This window comes from Ciconia boyciana, chromosome 1 (genome assembly GCF_034638445.1).
Source record: "Ciconia boyciana chromosome 1, ASM3463844v1, whole genome shotgun sequence".
In the NCBI taxonomy this organism is placed as follows: Eukaryota; Metazoa; Chordata; class Aves; order Ciconiiformes; family Ciconiidae; genus Ciconia; species Ciconia boyciana.
The window spans coordinates 162,875,719-162,903,281 of NC_132934.1; the positions used below are offsets into that span (position 1 = coordinate 162,875,719).

General features: G+C 38.8%; 1 protein-coding gene across 1 annotated transcript; it reads right to left on the minus strand.

Annotated features, from left to right (window-relative positions):
* Positions 1-836: 836 nt before the first annotated feature.
* Positions 837-27,475, minus strand: GPR180 (G protein-coupled receptor 180). Its single transcript, XM_072849982.1, has 9 exons — positions 27,276-27,475; positions 24,603-24,761; positions 21,124-21,318; positions 17,476-17,656; positions 17,221-17,270; positions 13,456-13,613; positions 6,984-7,175; positions 6,549-6,626; positions 837-4,869 (listed from the first exon to the last, which is right to left on the minus strand). The coding sequence occupies exons 1-9, from the start codon at positions 27,409-27,411 to the stop codon at positions 4,711-4,713; spliced, it is 1,308 nt and encodes a 435-aa protein (XP_072706083.1). The 5' UTR covers positions 27,412-27,475; the 3' UTR covers positions 837-4,710.
* Positions 27,476-27,563: the final 88 nt, after the last annotated feature.

The following is a 27,563-nucleotide window of genomic DNA, read 5'->3' on the forward strand; positions in this document are numbered from 1 at the left end:
AGGAGTTACAAGGCTGATGGTTTGCAAAAGACTGACTGACCTTGCAGCTGCCCTTCTAAAGGGGATCTTGCCCCTCTTCAGTGTGCCTTTTCTACCCCATCCCCAGCAGTGCCACTGGTACTTGTCAAATCCTGATGACCTGGTTCGGTGAGCTAAAGCCACTGAGAACTAATTTGTTTTTTCTTCTGCTGCTGCTAAAGGCTGAGTTTTCCACCACTTTAACTCCTCAACTCCATCTCACGTAAACTGCTAGGTGACAGCCAGTGCGAGCTCAAGGGAAGCAAGAGCAGCGTGCAGCCAGGGGAACAGGGACACCCTTTTTTTGGCAGCTAGCAGTTAACCCAAATTAGCTGTGATCCCAAACCACACTCTCAGGTCTCTGATGGCTAGGGAGACTAAAGACATGGTAGGGAGGGCAAAGGAGAGACAGGAAAAGCGTGAAATCAAAACAGACCAAGGATAAAGAGAATACGCATACTAGATGCAAAGTAGGGGCTGGACTGTGAGTGTTGATCGTGGGAACAGATGGAGAGATAGAGAGAAATGACACCCATTACGCTCAAAATCATATGTGTGAGAGAGGGGGAGAGCGGAGGGGAGAGTCACAGTGCAGTGGGAGAGATGGCATTCGCAAGGCAGGAAAAAGATTTGCAGAAAATTGTGGTTTAAGAAAAACTGGAATCAGAACTTACTGTTAACTGGAAAATCACAGTCTAGTTGTATCAGTGTGGTTAGAAAAGAATGAACCTTTGAAAAACAGTTTAGTACTTTCTCTTTTAATGTTTGACATTTGCAAGGATCACCTGCCCTTTGACCATTGCATAGTCACACAAAGAGTTAAAAGGTACAGCATAACATCAGCTTTGGCCAGCCCAATAAACATCTATTGTGTCAACTAGAGGCATAACATTGCACAGAATAAACTAGAGCCAAATCAAATAAAGTACTCTTCCAGTTCTGTAGAGGATCGAGATGCAAACAAAAAGACTTTGATACTTCCATGGCTCTCCATTGGCACAGGAACCAGAAAGGAATATTCATTAGATCTGACTATAAATGTTTGTCTTGCGTGGGAGGTCTTAGTATAGTAATATGTATTAGAAACTTGATATTTTTCCAATCAAGCCTTTCCACTTCTATTTACATATATTTAATTGTAAATATTCATTTTCCTACCTGAAGCACTTTTAAATAAATGTACAATAAACACATTCTACAGAGAAGGGGAGCGAATACCTTAGGGGTCTTGTGTTCCAGCCTCCACACTGCTGGTCGGGGGCAATGCGAGACGATCCCTCCTCGCACCTTGTGGGGGGTCTCGTAGACAGAGTTGGTGATCTCACCCTCATTTCTCCTGAACCGCGATCCTCCCTCCAACCAATAAATCATCATTGACGCAAAACGGCATCTGTGCCAGTAGAAAAGGCGACGGCTGGCTAGGAGATGCCCTCTCACACGTAGAAGTGTATTTCTTCAGAGCACAACCAACTTCAGTTTGCAGTCCTGTCAATACACACTTACCTTTTCCGAGCACCGAAACGCATGGGCAATAAAATTAGTATACTCTGTAACTGCAACTTTATTTAAAACAGAACCGTGTATCACACAGAAACTCTCAAGTGAGATGTCGCCATTCGACCTCAACTAAACGGTGCTGTTCACCATGGTCAGCAGCGGCAGCGCTGCCTTCGGGGGGAACACGCTTCAGCCCTTGCAGCGGCAAGGCGGCAGGGAGCCTGGAGCTGCCGCAGCTCTCCCCGAGAATTCCCCGGGTACACGGCAGCTTTCAGCGGGCACAAACCCACACCACTTGCACACCAGGGCTACGGGTGTACCGGAGTGCTTTTGTCCACTGCTGTCACCTAACGCATAGCTGACGTAGGGTGCATCGTGAGTTCCTCAGATGTATACGAGAGCCCCAGTTTGTGACAGAAAACTTTTTTTTTTTTGTGATGGAAAGCGTGTGTGAGAAAAAGAGAGAGAAAAAGTTTTCCAGTCAGGATGCATTGATCGAAGACAATTGAAAGAAGGCTGGAAGCTATTCTTTCAGATGAGGTTATGAAACCAAACTGATAAAATAGGTAACTGTGTGAGTAAGCATGAAAAAAGCAGGGTCTTATCAGCTGGTCTCACAGAAGATGTAAGTTAGGATGAAGAGACAGGCTTTCACATACGCAAACCACTCTTCGGGCAAGATCCAGAGGCAGTAAGCTTCGAGCTAGAGTACAGGTAAGTATAAAGCTTTGTAAATTAGTCATACTTGAAGACTCCCCCCAAAGATACCCTGTACCGAGTTAACTGACATCTTTAATATTATTGCTGTCATACTGACCTACTGCTACAGCACGCATTAATGAGTTAATAACATAAAATTGGTGAGTGTTGGTTATGAAAGAATGCTAATAGACCTGGGCAGAAATGCATGTCCTTTGTACCGCTTACCATGAGAAAGTGATACTTAATTGCTACGGTTACATTAATAGCAAAATTAAAACGGTATTTTCAAATCGTTGGATTCGATGCCAAACTAAGAGAGGGTAATGTTACCTGTTGACTTATGGGGCAATCTGGAAAAGATTAAGAGACAACATCTTATGCTTCATATTTACACTCAGATTTACCATGAATTCATTTTATGAATTGTTGTAGGGTATATTTATAAGGTGAAATTAAGATAGCATTTACCTTAATACTGACAGATTGAAGTCAGAGGGACTACAGAAAGTAAGAAAATACTTCTGGAAAATAAAACAAAGAGAGTGCCTCTTCTGAAAGTCACATACAGTTTTTTCCATATAGATTAAAACTTTTACCATGATGGATCATAAACTGTGAAGTAGTTCTTGTGTCTATCAGCAAATTCTATTTTTTGCGTGAATTTCATGTCTTTCACATGAGGACAGATAGAAGTCTTCTACTGCATTATTGGAGACTTATCAAAAACAGGATGCTTTTTTCTTGAGAAGATGAAAAGTACAGAGATAAGCAGGGAAATAAAGACTGAAGTTTTAACCAATAATATTTTTGTGTGGTTATCAGAGGAATGTAATAATTAATCTTTTAATCATTCTGAAGATTGTGTGAAATCATAATATCTCATCTTTTCCAGCCTCAACCTGCCATTCTTGATCTGAATTACAAACAATAAGAAAGGAGATGATTTAATGAGCAACTTTGTCATGTTGCCATTTTGCCTTAGTCAAAGGCAAATGTCTAGTTTTGCCTCTGAACTAAAATGGAATAGACTTATGTTTCAACTATGCTCGCAACTGAGGCAAATGTGAATGGAAAAGTTTGGGCTATTTTAAAGCTAGAACCCCGGTGTCTTCACATTTTCACAGAGACATAATTAAATACACACTGTTAAGAAGAAACAAACATTCGTTTACTAGAAAATAAAATCCGTGTTGTGAAGAAACACACATGTATGAAAAGAAGTCTAAAATTTGACAAATACTAAACTAAATCCAAAAAGAAAGATTTCAGTCACAATGGCAATAGGTATGTTCTTACTATGAAGGAAAAAAAAAAAGTCAGCATGATTTAATCACACTCAATAAATAGGCACTTCAATAAAGTATATATTTACACTGGCTTTCTGAATGCTAGGGCATCGCAAAGTAGTATGGCTTTATTACAATGGATGGAAGATGGCAACTACTTAGAACCCAGTGCCAACATGGATTATAACAAATCCAGTGAGTATTTTGTTTTTCAATTATTCATAGAAAATTTAATCCTGATTAAGTATCCTTGGGCAGGAATTCATGGGTAGTTGATGACTGAAACCAACATTTATTTGAAATGCTTCTGTTAATTTAATCTGTGTATATGGCTTAATTATGATTGAATCCTCAATGTAACAGAAATGAATTATATCAGGATTAAAATTCTAGTACCACATCACCCATTCCATTTTCTTTGCCTTTTTTTTTCCTTTACAAGATGTGAGCCTGCTATTTTAATTACCTTTATGTTGCTATGTCTTCTAAGCCTCAAATACTGTTTAGACCTTCATTACTGGATGAAATTTTTAGTTACATTTATTTAAAAAAAAAAAGGCAGATATAAACCCTATTTTCATTCCTAATAAAATTTTAACCAGTATGAACATTAGTTGCAGAAAAGGCTTTTCTTTTACACCAATAATAAAGGAAAGTTTCTCGCAGTCAGTTGTTAACATTTTACATGTGTTTTCTAGAGGACTCTCCCTCTTTGGTTTCTTCTTCTTTTATACTTACACATAAAATGCATTTTCTCTAAAGCACAAAAATAAAAGAACTTGTACTCATCGTTACGCATCACACCAATTTCACAACTGGCCTATTTCGGACTTGTTTGAGCTTGTAGATGTTTTAAGAACTGCATTTGATAAGACCTTCAAACCTAGTATTGATATAAAGTACGGACATTTTTGTGGCTGTGAACGGGAGAGAAAAGATTCATTGTACTTTTCTGTGATACAGCTCAGCACCACATGCTACACATAAACAATATTTATAAAATTATTCAAATTATGGATTTTTCCACTCCACAATACTTTTAACAGATTAATCTAGGGACCTTGTCAGACCAAAGGTCTGTGAAGTGCTTTGATATTATCACTCAGTTTTCCAGTGAAACCAATGTATCACACAGCTGTGACAAAAATACCTGTATATTTAGGTCATTATTGCACATTTATTACATAATGTATTCTTCCTAAACATCTCAGAAGTAAGGTCGATTTTTATGTCCAGACGATACTGTTAGTGGCAACGTCACTGACGACAGTGAAGATACTTCCCAATATAGACTATGAGATAGAAAAAGTCTGTAGAGAATAACCATGGAGATGCACTGACAGAGGATAACACCTATGGTAATAATCTAGAGACAAAAAAGAGAGAAAAGGAAAAAGTAAGTGAAAAAAACCCAACACCAAACAACTCAAAATAAATTTCTATCAGCATACTGTGTCAGTGCTTGAGGTTTAACTTTAAACCTTTTAATACTGCTGCAGTTACAAAACACTTGAACATGAATCTCAAGTCCAGGATTCAGACTCTCACACCTGGGTGTTTTTAGATCAGTAGATAGCCCTGGGCAAGTCACATAACCCTTCTGGCGGTCTCTGTTCTGGGGAATTTCAGACTTGCAATTCACCACCCATGCAGTTTCACAAGCAGAGGTGATGTTTAGATATTCTATTCTTACAACAAACAGAGCAGGGAAAAAAAAAAGCCTGAAAACACTTTACACTAGCACAATCATGGAGCTGTGAGGATAGTGATTTATCAGTCTCACTTAGCCAGACCTCTTTTCAGTGCAAGTCTCTTCATCTGTAAAAGATGTGTAAGGCAGTATTTATCAAATGCATAACGGTAACTACTGTTTCTGAGAAAGCAAAAGTCTAAGTTTATGTACAAGAGAGTCTTTTAAAATAGATGTTTTTTCTTAAACAAATAAGGTATTTATTGATCATGCATTTCTTTGTTATATTGAAGTGCATTTAAAGAAGGGAACACAGCTAAATTAACATAATGTAGGAACTGCAGCTGCACACAATTGTTAAACTTGCCCAAACGCAAGAGCAGAGCAACTGTAATCTCCCTTCAGTAAGCTAAAAATCTCAAAATATTGCAAAAATTTCCTTTACTGATCCTGCCTCTATAGATTGTTCCCCTGCCCTGATAATGTTTTCATCAAGGAACAACAAAAAGTCTCTTCATTAGTAGCTGTAGAGGAGTCTGTTTTCTCCCTAGATTTCTTGGATTTTTTTTTTTTTTCCCCCCAAACATGGTATTTCATTTACTATATATTTTTAGCGGAATCTTTTTCTTTCCCTTACATAACCTCTACACAAATAAAAGCTCAATTTCCAAAAATGCACAGATGGTTATAACCATACAGAAAAGAAGCAAACTCTACCACGGAATGAGGTAGTCAATCACCTGAGAATAGTAGCGCACTTTATCTGAACATGGCAGGCTCCACACACTAGTTCTCTAGTTCCCAATATGTTTAAGCAACCAAGAAACCCCATGAGTCCACCTTTGTTTTTAACTGTTTAGAGCTTACAAACCAAACTACATATTTGGACAGATTTCTTAATCTAAAGAATACAGTTCAGCTACAGGTTCCCTGACCTATTTAGCCACATAAAGCTGTTAAAGGATGAAGACTAAAAAGCAAACAACAAAAAAAATCCACGGATTTATCTTTCTACTAGCTTTGTTAAAAGAATCCCCAAGGTGTTTTTAATTAAAAAACAAACAAGCAAACAATAAACCAAAACACCCCTCCACATTTTCCTTTGACTTAACAATCCCCCCCCCCCCCCGCCCGCCCTTAACCTAGGAATGATTACCCTTAGATGATTCAAACCCTGTACGCCTTTGTAAAATATGACTCACATTAGCATCAATGAGAGCTGTGTGACTAAGACTTTTCAAGTTGCTTTGGGGTCATAAGATTAACAGCCTAAGAGCATGAGTTTGCTAACAAACACTGAACATGAAGAACAACTACTATTCAAATTCCATCTCTTTTATCTTGCCTGTACATACCTTTTCTCTTTGATATTCTCTGAATATTACAGAAATGGTTGCAAGACATGGGTGGCACAAAAACCAGAGAATGCAGGCCTGAAAGAGAAGATGAGTATAAGTTATAAAATGACTACATGCCAGTTTAGAAGAAAGAGATGACAGTTAGAGGAACTGCATTTACATTTCTGTCTATTTTATGAACCCATTGTTTAATTTTCAATCAACAGAACGAAAACCACACAATGAAAGGTGGGATTTCTGTTTAAAAAAGCTCTATACTCCTTGTCAAATTAAAATGACTACTCAGAGTATGATGACAGGGTGCAGTTTAATCAAATCAGACACTTAAACATTAGCTTTCTTATGGAGGAAAAGAGTTTAGTGCTTCAGTCAACTGCATGCCACAATTATATTTAGAGCAGAAGGGATTAGTTTCCCTGATGTAACCCATACTTTGGCAAAGGTGATATAGAACTCCCTTTTCAGTGTGCTTCTCTCCACTGTGATGATCTGGTAAAGACCAGCAGCCAGTGACAAAGCTAGGCAAACTCTGAGGCCAATAAGCAGTCCGCTTGCTAAGCCATGGTGTGAATGGTAGCTGTGGTGATTCGTATCTTCAAACTGCTCCCAAATTAATAAAAAGCTCTGGAAAGGAACAACAACAGCAAAGTACATTTAGAATAAACAAGGTTACGCTAAACCTCAATTAATCTTCCCATCACAGATTAAATTATCTGCACAACTGGTCATGCTCCACTCTGTTGGAGACCGCCATGTTACACAAAAACCTCCTAGCCTGAACTGCTTTTTGGCCCTACCTATTACTCCAAGTGCAACTAGCAGGAACAGAGTCTCACTTCTTGCATTCTGTAACTTTTAGAAAGTTTGACAAGTTAAAGTTTCCTCCAATTTGGATAGAAGGAATGTGGCATGTTAGCATAAGATCTAAAATAATCACCTAGTTAAACAGTCGGCCTACTCAGCAGGAAGCCCACTGAAATGATTCCACAGAGCTACAGGGAGGTGTCTCCTTCCACTTGGGATCCACAACCTGTAAAGCTTGTTTCAAAGGCAGGCGACTACGCCTTTTCTTTCAAAATCCTAACAGGATTCACTTTTCTTTTTAAAGATGGGGAAGTAAGAGGGTGGTGCTGCTGCCCCTTTTATACAATAGCCTAAAGGCTCAAGCATTCACCCAGGTTGAACTTGGATCTCCCACAATTCCCTTCTTTGCCTAAAGGATATCCAGCTCACATCTCCCACCTCCTTGGAGAGTGCCCCAACTGCCAGGCTATAGGCTGTTCTTGGGTGGGCCACTCTCCACCCCTTCTATTGAAGCTGTGCCATTGTGGAGAAAAGAATTCATCAGCTAGGTCAGAAACTGCGAGCGAGCCTGACTCTGCAAGCAACCGGCTCGGAAGCCTCCTAGGGTCTAGGAAAGGGAGCGTCACAGGTCTCAAATGCCATTCCAACATCAGGACAAGTGCTCTAGCCAACAGATAACTACACGAAAGATAGTAATCGTCCTTAACTCTCAGCACTGTATCCATTTGCTGCAGAATCCAATTTTGTAGGAGCACTGTGAGAAAGAATTTTGATAGATTCTCTAAGGAAAAACAGACTGAGAAGTGCCTAGTTTCTGAATCTTAGTTGAGTAGCAGGCAGGTGCCTACTTGTTGCATAAAAATTGGGTCTCGCTGAAGATACCTTTTTAAAACTTTGGGAATGTTAACGTTATAAATTAGAATACCCATGAAGTTTAGACTCTCCCAGCATCATGTAGCAGCTGAATGGCATTTTAAGACTTGAATATACACTGGAATCCAGTTCACCTACTGCACAGATCTAACTTGCACTTAGGTTTCAGGTGCCTAATGAAGCAGGCTTTCTGAAGAAAGGTACGCAAATTTGATTTATATGAGTGAGGTGGCTCTGAAGGCCTTCAGAAGCAGACATTGTATGCCTCAATTTAGGAATCTGAATTAGTCAGATTCCTTTCTGAACACATTCAAAGGCTCTCTCACTACATTAACTACATAAAGACAAAAAGATTACTGAAATTAACTTTTTTTTTAAACTGTGTAATCCACCTGTGCCTTCCAAAGGTGGGTGTCCTTGAGTCTCATTAGGTGAGACAGGATCATTTTCACTTGGAATATCCTTAGAGAGTACTCTCTCACTTTCCCCCTCCCTCACCTAGGCCATGACACAGCAAGCATGACTGCTGTCATTTCAGTCACTCTTCAACTACCTGGAGGGAAAATGGAAGGAAAGGAGAGGGACAGATGTGAAGCATACACATCTTGAACATCACTGATTATTAGTAAACAATCTGACCAACATGCTTCAAATGTTCCCACCATAACACTCCATTTCTGGTCCAAGCAAATGTCTTCAAATGATCAGATTACTTGACTGAGAATTCTGTCAAGGAGTAAGACTGAAATAAAAGAGTGTTTGGTAAAGTTGTGTCTACAGCACTAGTTTTGTCATGAAATTGATGAATTCCTATCACAGAAGTTATTTCAGTCCAGGTAGAATGTGCCCAGGCAACAAACAAGGGTTCTACCAGTTACAAAATCACTGCAGTCTTGTACAGAGCATTTTCCTTTTTGACATTTATGCTTGGGAATAGCCAGAGTATTTAACTTCCCTGGACTGGACATACACTGTCTGAGAAAATTAAAAAAAATGTCCACCTAGTACAGAATCTTCCTGACAAAAGCATGCATCTGGGGGGAAGAAATATAGGCTGATGGAGATGGAACTGTGATACTGCTTTAAGAACAAACTTTAGGGAGATCCCAGGGATAGCTTAACCTTGAAGAGCAGAGCTCATGAGGGTTTGAATTTTCCTTAACCTACACCAATAGTAACAAGCAATGAAGGAAACCACTTTCATGAGAAGATGACAAAGAGCTGGAGTAAAGGAATCATGAGAACAAAGTTCAAATCCTCCTGAGAAAATAGTGTCTGACAGCAGGGTATGCTCTGGACTAGCCCTTTAAAGAGTCTAAACTGTGTAAACAACACAGGAATCAGTTGATCAAAGACTGTGTGTAGTGACAGCAATGTAACATCACAGAAGTCCAGCTTCCTTCAGTTTCATTAGATTATTCCAAAATAAGCAGAAGGCAGAGGCGTTAGAGGCAGAGATGGAACCGTCAGTGCAACACACTGGAAACTTGGACAAGGTGAATATGTGTCATTGCCCTTACTATGAGCTGGGACTGTTCTCACAGAACAGAGAAAAGCAGGATCCTCTAAAAAAGAAATCTGTGCTATGGAGTGTTTCTAGGTTACAATGGATTAGGCAGTCTGTTCTCAATGAAGGAAGAGCTTTCAAAGACAAGCATGATCTTGAAGTCAAAATCTCTTTGGCTGGCTATGCCTGAGAAATCAAGGTAAATAAGCCCTGAAGTCCCTTACCTTCACCACAGAAAGGCATACAACAGGCCACTTGGCTGCAAGATCAGGAACAAGCTGAAAAAACACCCAGACACCAACCTGCTGAAGTGGATACCAGAGATGTTTTTTTTGTTGGCAGTGAGCAGAACTATGTTTGAGCTCTGAGAAGAAATCAGGGGGGAACTCCTAATTTTCAGCCAGAACAACAACACTGCTTAGGCTGTAGACAAAACAACTGGATGAGCTAGGTAGCTGAAGAGCTGACTTGCACTAGCTATGTCCAACATTAAAGTCACAACTGCTTCGTCATAAAGTAAAGGAGAATGACCATTTCCTTGTTTACATAAGACACTGTTCAAAATGCCTGACTTCACCTGCACATACTTCTGACCTATCTTGGTTCACAGTGGACACCAACCACTGCCCAGTACTGGTCTTCCTCTTCAAATGCTAGAAGAAGGTTTGCCACGGACATCATCCTGATGTTCCAGATATACTAGTTGAACCTTCACATCCACACAATGAAGAACCAGACACTCTTCTTTTTTGGCATGAGGAAACAATTATGGTAGAACCCCTCCTCCCCTTCACTATACCAACACTGACTTTATAGCAAGCCAAGATAACAGATCAATCTCCAGTAAAGGCAGGTTCTCATGGGACAGATCATCTCTGAGAAGCAAGGGGAAGGGGGAAGCAAAAGGGAAATTAAAAGTAGCAGCAAGGCAAAGTGGATTAACTAGGCTGCTTCTAACTGCATCTAGTACTTGGGTATCTGATATCATGCAATGCCAGTACAGTAAAAATGGTTTAGATCTAAGGTCAGAGGCAGAGCTCATTCTGAGCACACCTTTGGGGTGTAACTAAGAACCCCTATGAAGCATGATGTCTAATGCAGTAAGATTCTATGTCATTTTGGTCAGGTTCAAAGTGATCAACTATCTTTCTAGAATCATTGCCTCCACTCTGATCAGCCCTGAAAGCTGAAACTGCTCAGGTCTATGTGATGGGAAACTCCTGCCATCAATAATGTTTTGAACAAAGTTTGTGTCTCAGCAGCAGAGAGTGGAATCTTTAATGAATACAGAGCAGCCTGGGAATCTTTTGTTCTGAGGATGAAATAAAGAACAAGTTAAGGCAAAGGGAGATGCTGAGTGGCAGACTTGTCCCTCCTTTGAGATGCTACCTCTTTGCAGCCGCAAAGACCACAAGAGATTTGCTGACTAGGAGGCTGTGTCCACCCTACACTGATGGTAACCTGTAAACACAGCCTGGAAAATTGCTAGTGTTTCTGAAATAACAAAAAGAAAGAATCCATAGCATCAGTACAAAGAGGAGAAAATTCCCTGAAAATTTGCGGAGTAATTTGAACTAGTAGAGGGCAAGCAGGGTCAGATAGTTTGCCAGTTAAAACTGCAGTTAAGTTGAAGAATAACATGTCTTCCCAGGCTGTTCACTTGCTTGACTTCCCTGAAGATGAGATGAGGACAGGCAGTGTAGAACGTCAATAAAACTAACATGGGCAATCTCTATCTGCTGCGTTAGGGTAATGCATGTGGTTTCCAGCACTCTCCACAGCAAGTCCTCAGAACATCTCTGTTATCCATGTAAGTCTGTCCAGCCTCTGGCATGGGAGCAAGCTGGCTCTCCCATAAGAATCTCTGGGAAAGAGCAGGACAGGAAGGAGGTTATTCTAGGTTTTTAATCATTAAAAGTGCTCATTGATTGCCCTGTTACAGCAGGTCCAACACCCACATCAATCTAGACAGACCAGTGAACAACAGACTAATCCAGAGAATGAAGTCTTGAGCTCACTTTGATAGAGGCGATGCTGTCTGGATCCTGCTCTCCTGAGCTCAACAGCCACATTCTGTATTAAGGAGAAGTCGTCTGGCAGAAGGTATATGTGTATGTACTGAACCATGAGATGGAAAACATCCTCTCCAGACGGGGCAAGGATACTCTTGGTGTCAGGGAACTTTTGCTGGAGACAGCAGACACTGAGATGAGGGTGCAAAACCACCCAGGCAATGACATACTCTGATATCCATATTCTGTTCCTACAAGACTCCTGCCAAACCTGACATTCCCAATGGTACCAGAAGGACAGACGTGGTAGAGCTGTGCCTTTGTGGTAAAAAGTAAGACAGCCAACTTTGTGCCAACGCTCCAGTGGTGCTCAAAGAGCCAACACGAATGTGTAATGGACCACTACTGGGGGAAGCAGCATATATGTATGATACCTGCCCCAGTTTTTACCACAAGTAACAACCAAAAAAAGATCAAGCTGATGATATTGAGTGTCCTTTCTATGTATAGTAAAAAGGAAACAACAACAAAAAACTTTCCAGTCTCAAGTGACAGAGTACTAACACACCCATATGTATGTACAAGTGGAGAGGCATGAATAAAATTAAATACTTTAGAAGTCTTCTTTACTACCAGCATATAAAATTTCTGGTGCTAGATGGGTGTCAAAGTAAGGCAGAATGAACCTATCTTTAAATTTCAACAGTCCCATTGACCTTAATAGCCTTTGGTTTATATTCTTAATTAGCAAGAAATGTCAGCTCCCAGCTACTCTTAATGTTTTAGCAGTCCACTTATTTAGTTTGGAAGCAGCACTAATTACAGATACTACTCAAATGGCACAAAATCTTCAGTATAATCTCTTCCTCATTACTGTCTCCAGTTTCTCCTTGCTCTTCTCCTTCTCAATGGCTTTCAGATTCTCTTGTCTTTATGCTGTGATTTAAAAAAATTTGTTTACAAAAGGCACCACCAGGGTTGGATGATCTCCATTACAATTTACTTTTAAGTTACTGGTTTACTTGACTTTCTAATTTATACTAATGGAAAATATTTGAATGAAATTATGTGTCAGACCATTTGTTTATTTGCAAGACCAATCCTGCACATGAGCCTTTTAAGAATTCCCTTATATTGATTGAAAAGACCATTATACATCCTATTTGAGTGGTTCTAAGAGGAGGACACTGAGGATTTCAATTTTTTTTGGTGACAGAAAGAATTTCTCACAGCAGCTTCTCCCATCTTTCCTCATGCTCCTTGTTGTCACCCCCCACAATGTAGTTCACAACCTCTCAGTTGTACTGATTACAACTATTTATAGGACCACATTATAAATCAGATCAGTAAAATGACTGTGCTGAAATCGCTCTCTTTTTTTTTTGTAATCTAGATCATTCCACTGATCTGGTTAACAGTATAATGCTACGAACAATGGGCACAAAAAGGAGTTTGGAAAACTGTGGGAACTTCTTAAGTGGTTTTACTGCTGAACAAAAACGTACTGTGGAGCTACACCTTAAATTGTTAAAGTAAAGAGAAGGTGTTGTTACCTATTAGACATACTGGATGCACATTATGCCGTGGGTTTTTTTTCCAGTCTTGATACTCCCTCCCTCATAAAATATTGAAATTAGTTGGTTCACGGTTCTGTCATACTTAATAGAAGCTGTATATTTCAGTACAATAATGAATATAAAATACAAACCTGTGTAACAACAACTACTACAGCAATGCCAGTAGATGTTGGAGTGGAATCCCACTGAAGAGGTCTGCCATGAGATTTCTTCATTCTGCCTATTGTCCAACCCATACACAGACTCAACAATAAATACAGCATTTGTATCTGTGAGACTATGTCACACACTATTGAAAACAAAAGAAAAATAAATAGAGTCACAACAAAAATAAATTTTTTTCTAAAGCAAAGAGAAATGTTCTATATAGCTACAAATGAAGGATGGACATTTACGCCTCTGTATCACCTTTAGTCATAATTTTGATGATAGTTTGACTAGCTGAAGTTGCTTTGCCACAAAACATGGATATTTTGAGTAGTTTCCAGTGACCAAACAGATCGCTATCAGCTTTGCTCTAGTTACGCTGCAGTTCTGTAACAACATGGGCGCAGCGCCACATCCTTCCAAATCCCACTCTTGTGTCAAAGAAGTCTGGGCTCAGGAGTCCATCTGCATAAATAGACTTATAAATGCTAAAGAACTAAAATCATATGTATAGTAACGACACTGCAAATATGACACAATGAAATGAACTCCTTTCTTTGCTCTGAAAACTTTTGTTCAAAAATCAGATAGTTGCATTGTACTTTAAATTAATTGCACTTTGTCTTAAGGATGCAGTACCTTGCAAGAGAAAGCACAAATATTTAGGACAAATTCCACTCTCAGATACTTAAAGGGGAAAATATAATGAATACCCTAACACAAACTTCATTTGGAGCAACAACTGGCCTGTATTTCATTTTATTAAATGCAAACTACCTTTGCCTCATTTTGCTATGTCCATTTTTTTGCTCTGTTTGGGAACAATTAACACATACTCCATAAAGTTACATTCTTAATCAGCGTCTCAAACCTGCGTTTGAAGCTGTATCTGAATAAAGAAAACTTCAAGCTAGAATATATTAAAGCCTTTACTTGTTAGCCTTGCTGAAGTAGTACTGACAGTAGGAAGAACTGAAGATTTCTTTCTGGGTGATTGTTAGCTTTAGACCTGATAAGTTTTTGACTTAAACTTATCGAACAATTTTTAAGTTGGTGTTTGGACTTGAGAGTAAACTGGCCCATTGTACTGGTGTAGCAGAGATGTACAAGAAAAATTGATTCTTATATTATGTAAATTGCAAATTTGGTTCAGAAACTAGAGATTGGGCACTACACACAACAATGCTTTCTTTTTCACTTGATTAATATTTCAGTTCAATTAAATTTGTTCCTTATTTGTAACTTTCACTTACACTATCAGCTACAAGAAAAATATTTCTATGACACAAAAGCAAACTTCTATTTTTATACAACTGGTCTGTATTAAAAAAGATAAATGTACTTCCACATTTACTAAAAATATTGGCACAGAAAATGTTGCCACTGTACAGAGATTAATATGCACACAAGGGAAGTGTGTCAAACGAAGATCAGCTACAATATTTCCCTGATGCTCAGCAATACTAGAAAAATATGGATATAAACCAGATTTCAACACATTATTCCTGGAATGTATTTAATATTCTCACAGTTTATATGCTTAAATGCTTCTTAATGTATTCAGATGCCTTTGCTGTTTAAGAAATGTCAAGAGCTTTTAGTAAATACAAACTTGCTCATTCTTTAATAAAATGAACTGGCACTGATTTTGGGCAAAATGATCTTGGAATTATTTTACAATGCTAGCTATGGAGACATAGTACTTGCTAGAAAAAATTGTTAATGTGAACTCAAGGCATGCCAAACCAGTGTCACAAATCCAAGCTAGAGAAATGACTGAACAAATCTGGATGTTCTAGAGACCATTTTATTTTCTGTCACTCCTTAAGATAACTTGCCCTATAAGTTACAGCCAGATATCATCTCTCAATGACATCTTGGATATAGATATTACTCTGCTTCAGTGTGGCAACAATTCGAGTAGATTCCCAGACAAAATGGTATAAGACAAAAAAATCAGTACCGTCTTTAATCTTTGACATCTCATACACCTTGCCAGAAAGTAAGAAGGTTGAGAGAAATTTCTAAAATTACAATAAGCCCACGATATCCAGGGTCAGTGTAAAGTCACATGCTACTGAGCCGATACTACATTTGTCTGATTTCATGACAATTCATCTTTTTTGGCTGTTCAACAGGCATAATAATATTGTTTGACTTTTCACATTTCGATCTTATCAAAAGTTAAAAGATCACTATTTGTGATGCTTTTGAGTACCAGGATTATTTGTGTGATTTATGCGATTAACTTAGGCAATAAATTAGACTGAGGGTCAGGTCTTTATACATGGTAAAGACTAAATTACGGTACAAAAAGAATAATTGCTAGGGATAGTATCTGAACGGGTTTCTAGAAAGAAATTCTGGCCCCAGTGAAGTCAATAGAAATTTTACCATTTACTTTTAACTCGGATTTCTGTTCTGATACAAGAAAAATGGTAGCAACTTCCATCTTCAAACTATACTACTTGCTATCAGCCATTCTTCAGAATTGTAATTGACACTGAATGTTTCACATTTCTATTACTTCTGCTCTTTTCCTGTTTTGAGAACCATGAATCTTAAAAACAGTAGGAAAGGAAAACTCTCTTAGCTGAATTAAAGAAATTCAGCTATTGATTCAAAAAATATTATTTTTTTCTTAATAACCTTTGCTTCAAGCAAATAAAAGTGGGCTGTCCACTATATACATACACAGAAAATCTAACATGCAGCTCTGAAGTTCTGGCTGTGTAGTTAACACTGGGTTTCTCACTGTGGAGGAGTTATGACTACCTCCATATTCTCAATTTAATTTCAGGAGATGAGAGGGGAAGTTTAATAATACAGTTGCTAGAGAGGCTGCAAGGAGCTGCTAACTCAAATGGTTAAAACAAGAAAGAGGCAATTACTGTGGTGCCAAGTGCCATCAAGAGGCTGTTAATTCCAATTGCAAGCTTCTAAATGAACTCTAGGAAGGGAAATATTTTTCTATATAGGATGTTACTCTCCAATGCTATCTCACTACCACAGTACTACCTTCTTGGGGGGCTTCAAGCCAATCAAAAGGCAATGTATTTGCTTAGAAATGACCCCCCAATGCTTTGAATGTGAACTACAGAAAAAAACCGTAACAATGTTTAACCCTGAAGAATCCAGCAGGAGTAAATTAGTGCATTTTAGTGCACTGGTGCATTCCTATAACATCCAAGGGATGTTATAGGAATTCAGTTCCAATGAGAACTCAGAATATCGTTACAGAGTGGAGAAAAATGCTTTGTTATCATCAATTCTTTACATAAGCATTTTTGCATCACTCCAATCCTATCAACTTGTGGTGTAAAATACTTACTTTTTCGTTATAATAAATGTTAAATTTGCTAGTAAAATGACACACTCCATAAAGTATGATTAAGTTTCCTAAAAAGCTTCGCTACTCTAGATCATGCAAACTTCGCAAAACCCTTCAACGTATTGAAACATTTACTCACGTGATAGGCACATATTTAAGTGTTTGTAGGATGGAATCTTCAGACAAGAAAATCTTTTAAAAAATCCGAACCAATATCACAACTGTATAACTTTAAATACATCTATTGTAGACATCCAGAATAAAACCTGTTTTTTAGAAGGGCAACTTCTCATATTTTATATTAGAAATCCAGTGGTATGGTCCAAGATCATAATACAGTCCAACAACAGCATTTGCTAATGTATTATACAGATTAATGTGTAGGAATATGTAAGAAACAGTAGACAAGCAAACTCACATTCTGCCAGACTTCCCATAAAAGGTGCTCCTATTCCATCTCTAGAATAACTGATAAAAGAACAAAAGATGATATTTTTAAGTGAGTGAGTCTTAAATGTGCGTTCTCTCTTAAAATTACATTTAGGCAACGATGTAGTTCTAAAAAGTCAGTCCTATGTTTTGCCACAATCACGCCAGGAAAGATTATGTACTGATCTTTACAACACGATGTTCTTCAAGTCTTAAGACTGAAAGCAAAAATATGCAAGGATACCTTGAGAAATGCAGGTAGTTGGCAAAAGCTGAAGCAGCCTGCAACAGTAATGCAATTGTCAACACCTTTAATACAGTATGCATAGGTCCATGCTTCTTAATTGTTTGCCATAGGGACTGTGCATATATGCAAGCAGTTACGAAGTATGCTAGGACAAGCAGGAAAAAGAATTCATGTAATCCTGTGAAAAAAGAAATGCAGTTTAGTTTTTATAAAAAACTGTTGCTACTAGCAGTAAATAACTAAAACAAAATATATTTTTAATATAATCACTGGGAAATACTTAGTAACTGTCACCCAAAAGCGGTAGTACAGATAAAATCAGTAAATCAGAGCCTACTTTACCGAAGAAAGTCAGTGACTTTTTTCAGAGAGCTGATTATTGGTTGATCTGACAAAGTATTTTTTATTCCACAATACCTTTTCTGAGCGTAGGAGAGATTCTGTTCAAATACAAATAGCTTTGTAGCAATTACTGAAATAGTATAAAGTGGCATACAGTTTCTTGATAAACAGAAAATAATTGTAGCCCATTTGATCAGTTAGGAATATATTTATTAAAGGACTCATTTTTAGCTCTTTTTTTTTTCCTTCAATTTTTAAAGGCACAATCTGAGGTTAGAGAAGCCTAGAACAGACTTCTGTTGAATCTATTTAACCACTGGGTGTCACTCTTCCTCCACATAAAGCAGTTAGTCCAAGAAGCACAGTTGACCAAGACAGAAAAATTTTTAGTTAAAGAAAAATGGAAAGAAAAATAGCACAGAGAAAAATAACAAGTTCATAGAGTGGATTTTTTTGCACCAATCTGAAAAAAAAAAAGCCCAAAGTTTTTGATATTATTTACAAAAGAAGAGTCCTCTAATTTTCAGTCTGGCAGTAGTCTGGTAAAATGCTTCCCTGAAGACCTGGATCCTGGAAATCTTTTCTATTGTCCGGGAGCTTTGGAACCCACCATATGAGCTCCCAAAGGGTCAAAGCCAGTGAGCTATAAGCAAAACCGGGTAAACAGAAATTTCTCACAAAAAACTTTTGTTTTTCTTCTCCAACCTTCCTTGAAACCAAGTGGTGCCCACAGAATCAGATTCTGAACAATGTTTTTCCTCCAGCAGCAAAACAATTCTGCTAAAAACTTCAACCAGCTCTACTCAGAGATTAGAAACAGAGCAGTTACACACATTTCAATCTCTAAGCTGAAAAACACTAGAACTGGATGAGTTCTCAACAGTTGCTAGTACTAGAACTTCTACAGCTAAAATTAATCAGGCTGGACATACGTACAGTGAAATGGGAGAAAAAGAGTGTAAGGTAATAAAGACTCATAAAACAAAAATTTCAGGGCCACTCTGCTTCTCTTGTATACCTATACAAAAGCATGATTTATGACTGACAAAAATATGCGGTTTAGATCAAATCTTTTATTCTTCCTTTCACTCTTTATCTTTCTGCTTCAAAAGACACCCACTGAAGTTGGCAAGGATTCTGTAGATAAATTATTTCTCATCATGATGAGTGGGTACACATGGAAAACTCTTTAGGAAAATCAACTAACTTTTACTAAACACTAAAACATTTAGGATAGAAAGCTTCTTCCAACCAAAGACAGATTATGGATGATTGGCTTGAGACTAAAAGGATTTAAGAGAAAGTTGCACTGAAATACAACTATAAAGAAACCAGAAGGGTAACTTTCAACCTGTCTTTTTTATGTTTCCTGACTTTCAAGTAACCTAGACTTGACAGAGAAAATAAAACATATGTACCTTAATTTGAAATACCTAACTTCAAAGATCTTCAAAATGCTGTCTACCTGGTCAACTGCCCTTAGAAATCCTACATTCCACTGGTACCACGTCTTTCGTAAAAAAGCCTACCATATAAAATGATAAAAGATTACTTGCTGGGGATCAGAAGGCAGGCCTCCTCCTCTCTCAAGACAGACATCTTAATCACAAGGTTACAGTCTCAAGTTCTTTCCTATACTTTCCTTACAGTCCATTTAATTTTGAGATCTCCTGTGTCAGGCCACAACTTTAGTAACTAAAGTGAAGGGTGACCTAACTAGAACCATCTGGAACTATGTAGTTTTTAAGTTGCCCGAGTGAAAGAACCAAGAAATGAAGTTGGATCTTTTCTTTGATGCCCTAATATTCTGCACTGCACATCTCTATGGAAAAAGGACAAAAATTATTCCCCAAAGATGCAGTAAAAAAAGAAAAAAAAAGTAGAGAATGAGAGAGAAGAAATCCTCGTCAGTTCTTTGAAAGTAGACACAGGCATGTAACTTCAGGATTCATGGCAGTATTGCATGTTTTAATTCTGAATAAACAGAGGTGTTCCTCTGCAACCATGGAAGACATGGCATGTAAAGCTCATCCTGTTTCCTACTTGTTAGATCTAAATACGTGCATCCAACACAGTTATACACCTCCCTCCTCAGCATGCAAGCTGTTCAGAGTTCTGTTTCCGAGTGCTCAAAGTCTTCCTACAAAATTAACATAGAGCTGAGATGCCTCTCTAGGAGGTCTGTACACTACTTTTAAGGACCACATGACATCTTATAGCTGCTTTGCCCCTTGATTTAGCAAAAGAATGCCACTATTGCTTTTTGAGAATACGTAAATTAACCTAGAATTCACTTCTGGATAAAAAATTCACCAAATAAAAACTGCCAACTAAGTTTATAGCACAATTAAGAAGTTAAAGAGCCAGGGAGGTCAACTTACAAGCCTTGAAAAACAGATGATTATCAGTGCTACTTTCTTACAGATTCTGCTAAATGTTTCAGTGACTATTTTTTTCCCCTTCAAAAAGGGAGCTGCCTTTGTTCCCCCTATATCCTCTTGAGACCAAGAATGACAGCAGGGCACACGATTCTGAGCATAGCAATTAGGCTCATTCTGGGTATGTAGGTTAAATCTGTATATGAAGGCAGACTAAGCCTATTGGGCTCTTCCCTTACTACAGACCTAGGTTAGTGACATGTTGATGAGGCCTCCCAGAGCAGTGAAGCTAAGCACTGCAATGAAGCATACATTAGGTTGGTTTGGATCGCGAAAGCATATAGTTTTATGTAGGCATTTCTTTAGCTGCTGTCTTCTAGAAGTTTTTCTTTGCATTTCTTAAATAAAATAAAATCAGGACTGACAAATATCTCATCTAATCTGTGGCTTGTGACTAAACTACTTAGAAAGACCTAAACATTGAACTGAAATTGTATTGGTGAAATGTTATATCGTGCATGTACTCGTGTTGCACAGAATCAAATTTTACACAGATAAGGAATTTCACGAATTAAATAAGCAAATTCATTAAAATCAGGGATTAAATTCACATTGAAGCAGAAGCTTACAATTTCAACAGGGGAAAAATACCTATTAGCAAAGATGTCAACACTATCTTTCCTGGTGCATCTATGCTTCCAGTTAGGTAAGTTTTGGAAAGTCAGCCTAGAGAAAGGGAAGGATTTTTCTGTAATACCAGAAAATGAATTAAAGTTTACTCTCTGTGAGAAAGTAGAATCTGAAATATAAAAGACTCTGCTATCCATTCCCCAGTGCCACACTTTTCCAAGCATAGTAAGTACTGATTTGTTTGGGTGATCAGATCCTTAACTTACAAATCTAATTTTAAGAAAAAAAATCTTACCAGATTCCCCTGCGCTAAAGTGATCTAATGGATTCCCTTCTGCATCTGGGTTTAGTAAGACCATTTCAAACTGAATATCCTCGGATTCAGAATAATTCTCCTCGCAGGTAAACTTGTCTACATAAAACACATACCATGTTTCCGGATAAGGAATCTGGGACACTGTCAGATTTTGCTCTGTGTGGTTCACAGTCACTTTGGAAGAAAACAAACAAACAAAAAAAAGGAGTAAATACTCGATTAGTTTGTTTTTAGAAAACTCATCTCTGAATGAAGATAAAATTTAAATCCACAACATCATATACAGGTTACAAACCACACACAGTACAAAACAGTCTTTGTTTTGAAAGCTAGCCATAACACCAGAGGCCAGACTTCCATCCTTGCCTTTTGTTTCAAATAGGTGCAGGCAAGGGTCGGTGAGGGTATGCACTGCATTCCATCTCTCAGCTTTTGGGTTCGCTGGGAGGGCTCCCTTCTGCCAGAAGCCAGTAACTGCAAACCGTGTCTCCTATGCTTAGCACATTTCCATCCTCTAGTACTGTACTGATGGGACTAGCTATTTTGTATTATCCAACAGATACTTCTGCAATATGAAAAATACCTTTGTGAAATTTATTCTACTCTATTTTCAAAGACATTTAGAGCACTGAACAGGAACAGCCACATGCAAGATTGATAAACAATAGTGTGCATGCTTTCAAGGTGCAACTTAGCATATTTTACAAAATCTTCCCCAAACTGTAACAGACTGAATTTCAATTGACAGCTAAGGGCGGAGACCACTGTCTAATAAAATTGCGTATTTCAAATCAGTTTACATTTAAAACCAACTATGTAAGAGACTGAAGTTTCATCTGCTCATTGGTCTTGCCACTATTTTTCCTAAAAGCAACTATTAACGAATGCACAATCTCTCCAAAATAAACACTTGCTGAAAATGAAATCTGTGGCTCTGTATGTTTGGGTGAAACTATAAAAACAGTAAATACTGTTACACTGATTACTGAACTTGAGTGCTAATCAGCTCAACCATAAATGAAAGTCACCTCTGTAGAAGAAATAACAATATAACGACTGGACTGTAGATTAATTCACCTTAATGGTTTAAGATGACAATGGCTAAGGATGAAGAAAGAGAAAAATGTCATTAAAATTCTACAAAACAAACTATTTCTGTTTTTTTACGCAAAGGCCTTTCTATATGAAAAAGGTGCAAACATACATACGAAACAACCCTTAGCAAACTCATTGTCCCTAAATATTTTGTAGACAAAATTTAGAACTAATTTCTAACTTGAAGCCTACCTGTGAAAAACATTTATATAATTTAAATAAACTTGTTTCAACTTCAATAAGTTATTTTCTGTTCTCTGAAGGCACGAACTGATCAACATTAGGGTCCAGGAAGAAATGTATGATGTGTCTCTTTGCAGCAATTGTCATGAAGTACAAATTCGGACAACACATGAACCAGAAAAAAAGAGTGTTCTAACACAGGCGATCTGTCTTGTGTAGCTAATGGCGAGTATGCGTTCCACTCTGGAGCTACATATCTTATCAATCAAATATACAAAGTAAAACAGCTCCCTTCAAAAAATCGAGATTTTTAAAAAACGCAGTTTTAGGATTTCATATGGTGCTTAATCCAAATGAAAGGCAAACTGCAGCTGACAGGTGGCTTTACTCTCCATCTGTACTCTCAGCTGAGTTCTGACACAGTGTTACTTGCATCAAGACTAAGGAACACACAGAGCGTGTTTAATCAGTTTTCCATCAAATCTGCAAGCTAATTCAAAAGAAATGAAGTAAGATAAAATAAAAATGTAATTGATTTTGCCCAAGATCAGCAAACAGATCCAACTCACCCTGTGGTCATATGATTCCTAAACACAGTAGGAAACAGCGAGAACATTGCTGGGGCAGACAGGAGTGACTGACCAACTGCTAGTCATTTCAGTAGCACTTCATGTTCAGCTCAGATCAAGTGTAAGGGAACTACATCCTTAGAAGTGACATCTGTGTAAGATTTCGTTATGACAATGTTCCAGGAGATCAATTTGTTACTCTAGGGATTCTGGCCGCACAGAAGAAACGTATTTTAAAAAGAAGCTGTATTCACTTAAGATGTATTTGAATGAAGTTTCTAATATTAATTTAATTTCTTAAAGGAAAATTTATGCTTTAGGAAGGTTTTGTAATAATACGACCAATAAATGGTGCAAAAATGATTATTTCAGCATGTTTGTCTTCCAGTTACATAACTGAATGCTTCAATGTTTTACTGTTCTTTTAAATTTAGATGGATACTCAAGTTAAGCTTTATCGTGATTAGCTCGTGTTTGATATTCTATTAAAAATTTTCTAACATGTTTTGTACATCAAAGAGTCACAGGCCTGTGCTATCGTGAAAATGAAAATATCCTTTTATTTTTGTTTTCTCGTCTTTGAAAAATGCCATTTCCATGGAATTGGAGCACAGGAGCCTCCTGACAAATGAGACATTTTCCTCCGTAAACAAAAGACAATAAGATAACATTTATATTCTGTACCAGTATAACTATCAGCTCAAATATTAAAAACATTTGAATGGGAGATTCAGTGATGAATACCAAATTACAAAATTGAAGGGTGAAAAAATATTAGTGTGGGCAAGTTATAAAGTAAGGCAGCATAACCCAGATTAATTTTCGCAGATGACCTTACAGACGCGGGGAGAAGGAAGCTAATGATTATGAGGTTGTGAAAGAAAAAAAAAAAACAACAGAGAAAAAAGGTTTTCAGGTACAAAGTTACCCTGTTACTGTGTACTTGGGCTATATACTCCCACTTTACAAGCATTCACTTCAGAAGTTTAGAGGTAACTGCAGCAGGCTCCATCAGTTTGCCTCTAATTTTTTTTCATTCCACTGCAATGAAAGTCACAATTCAAACTGTACATTTGAGTGTCCCAAACATACAGATTCTCACGTTCTTCAGTTTCATATTACAATGGCATTTTTTGCAAATTCTTTCAAATACTCAACATAATCTATTTTTATGGAAAAGTCTGAGATTAAAAAAAAAAGACAGACTTTTACTCCAAGCAGAGTTAAAGAAAATCTCTGTACTGAATGAGTAAATGAAACTTCAGCCAAACTTGTACCCTTTCCAAGTTGTGTACAAGTGAGAGCATGAGACTAGAACTGGTCATAAAGTTTGGCTGTTTGCATTTAAGTCATTATTTGTCAGGGATTGTTCATTTTCCAGCAGTATACTAAATCATAACTTGCAAACAAAGTCTTCTGAAGTGATACAAACACAGCAATTCTATTTCCTTGTAATAATTTTTAATTACAGAAGGCTGAAGTCCTGTTTTTACTTAAGTTGATGCAAAGTCCAAATTCACTGAAATAAATATTCTAAATACACAGATAACTTAACAGGGTTCTAAATACACAGATAACTTAATTCATAAGGGCAAAAAAGTAGCAACTCACTTGTCAGCTGAGCTTTAGAGAACTTCTCTGTACAGCTGTGATCTTGGATACTGTTCTGCAGCTTCTGCCATTCCTCTGCTTGAAACAGGTGAAGTCTAGCTGCTTTTGTCACAGCTACTGCTACGTTCTTGATTCTGACACACAGAACAGCATGGTCACCTTGATATTTAAAAAATAAAATCAACTACTCTGCCTTGATGTCAGTTACAAACAAAAAGCTAGCGTGGCATAGTTTTTTTTATAAGTAGCAGCACTAAAGCTTCACTTTATTTCTTAAACTTTTACCACTACTTCCCTTAAAAGTCTTTACACTCTTTCAGAAACAATTTCTATACATCTCATTAACACAATACTGCATGCACGATTCTCTGTGATGGTACTTAACAAACCTTTACCATAACCCAAATGTCATTAACCTTCTCTACTACAAACAGCCTTCCCTCCCGCTCTTTTTTTTTTTAAAAACAGACTTCCAGATAACCTTTTTTTTCTTTCCTCCCACCCCAAATTTTATTTTCTCAAGTTCAAGTAAAGACAGTGCCTCAATCAGTCTCAATAACTGATTCAAAGTCTAGTATTTTATGACCTTTGTAGCACGATTATGAGCATCATAGGGTAGCTCTTGAGTCTAATACCAGAAGAACTTATGTAAATGGACCTTCATGTTATGGACTGATTAGAGCTAAAATACTTAATTATAGATGACAGATGTCAAATGGAAACAAAGAAAATCAAACTTCAAAAGTGTTCTCTAATGTGTCAGTCTACCTATAGGCTGCATCTTGACATAGAGAAATATTTTAGCCATTTTAGAACTAGGTCATTTGACACAATTTATCTTGTCTGGGTAATTCTACAATCCTCAAACTTATTTTGAAAAATTCTTTCATTATATATTGCCATAGACTTCTTTAATGTAACAGTATCCTAAATTAAAAGATAGGATTTAATGGAGAAGAAAAAACAATCAGTACTGCAAGAGCACAAACTCATTCAAATTTCAGCAAGCTTTGTATGTTTTTTAAACTGTCAGAGCAATCTTCTTTCCCACCTAACCTAGGCACCAGCTGGATGTGAGTAAATAGACTACTACCAGCTCCAAATAAACTTTGCCAGGAAGGTTTGCCTGTTCAGAGCCAGCTGCAAGATAGCAGTCCTGCAATAAAACCTCAAAAAAGGTGATCTCCTGGGATCTGTAAAATGTTATATGGACTACAGTTTACCAAAGTTGCTAATAAAAGATGTTGAAAAATTAACAGAAGGTTCTAAAAAAGCCCATATGGCTTCACTACGACCCAAAATACGTATAGTTGTGGATATTAATGCAGAAAGAGGAATATTTCTAAGGAAATACGCAACGTCAACTTGTAGAATAAATTATATCTGAACACCTAAACCACTCATCTTGAATCTTAACATTCTTTTCTCAGATTTAAGCAGTGCACTTTTTTCTTTAGATCTATTTAGAGTGCTTCTACAATTATCTTCTAGGACAGTGATAATTAACTGCTTTCAAGTCACTCCACAAGCTATCCCCACCCTATCTATCATCTCTCATTCAGCGCTGGAAGGTCACATTCCAACTTTTCTTGGCTTATCACATTTTCCTTCATCCCATTAGATTTTTTTTTCTTGCAACGTTTTTGTTTTCCTCTCATGCTACTCCTCCAGTTTGGGAGAAAGCCTGTGTAAGTACATTAAGTATTATCTTCATGGTTGTCTTTCGAAGCATTCCGCAGAACTCTTCTGCCATGAAACTAACTGAGAAAGTAAAGAGTCTCAGCTACTGAAATACTGAGGATATAGGAAAAGCATGCTGACCGGCACAGCCTCATTGTATATGGCACTCACCATGCTTGCGTATATCTCTTTTTGCAAAGTAAAACTTCTGTAGCAAGGAGAGCCATTTCCAACCTGTATTTCTGCAGCGGTCATTCTAACAGGATTCTAGCCCACTGCTAGGCCTCTTAACTAACAGTCAGGAGTTATTACTAACAAGGAGTTAACAACACAGGAAAGAAAACCCATTGGGAATAATCAGGTGAGAATTTACATTCTGATGACACTAAAAAACTCCAGCAATGTGAAAGGGACGTGCAATGTTAAGCGTCGTTCTCATTCGCGGAGTTCCAGGAGGGAAGGAGAGGTGCATGTGAAAGTTAAGATGCCTCCGCTCTCCCAGATACTCCCGCCACGTCAGGCTGTGGGACGCGACGGGAAGCACAGCGCCGAGTACCCACAACAGCGCTTTGCCGTTCTCCGATGAATAGCGACGCTGTTCATCTAGTACGGCGGGCTGCTACCAACTCCCGTTTCCACCGACTTGGCGCAGCCCCGCCTCGGTCCAGCGGGGTCCCGCTCCTGGCCGAGCTTCCCATCGCCCCTCCGCCGCTGCCGCTGCCTCCTCACCGCCCGCAGAGCGGATTGGACCTGCTGCGCGTCCCGGCGGAGGGCGGGCTGCCCCCGCTGCCCGCCGCCGCTCCCCGCACCCCTCAGGCCGCCGCCTTAACGGTTCCCCCCCGCGCGCCGCTCTGACGCGTCCCAACGGCTCCTCGCCCCCCGTTTCAGGACGGCGGACAGGGACGGCGCGGCCGGGCCGCGGGGCGCGCAGCCGCTCGCTTCCCCCCTTTCCTCCCCCTTCCTCCCCTCCCCTCCCCTCCCCATGGCACCCACCGTGGAACTGGAACCGCGCCACGGGCCGCCACGGCTCCAGCCGGGCAGCGGCGCTGGCGAAGCCGCCCCGCAGCGTCTTGCCCCCGGCGCCCCACCAGCCAGCGGCGCACAGGAGCCACAGCAGCCGCCACCTCATCCTCGGGCCCCGCCGGCGGCGGCCGCCGCTGCCCGCCCCCGCCCCGGCTCGCGCCGCCGCGTCACGTGACTCCCACCCCTCTGGGTTACCAGCGGGCGCGGGACAGGCGAGGGGGAGGGCAGGAGCGGAAAGAGAGCCAATGGGAGCCGCGC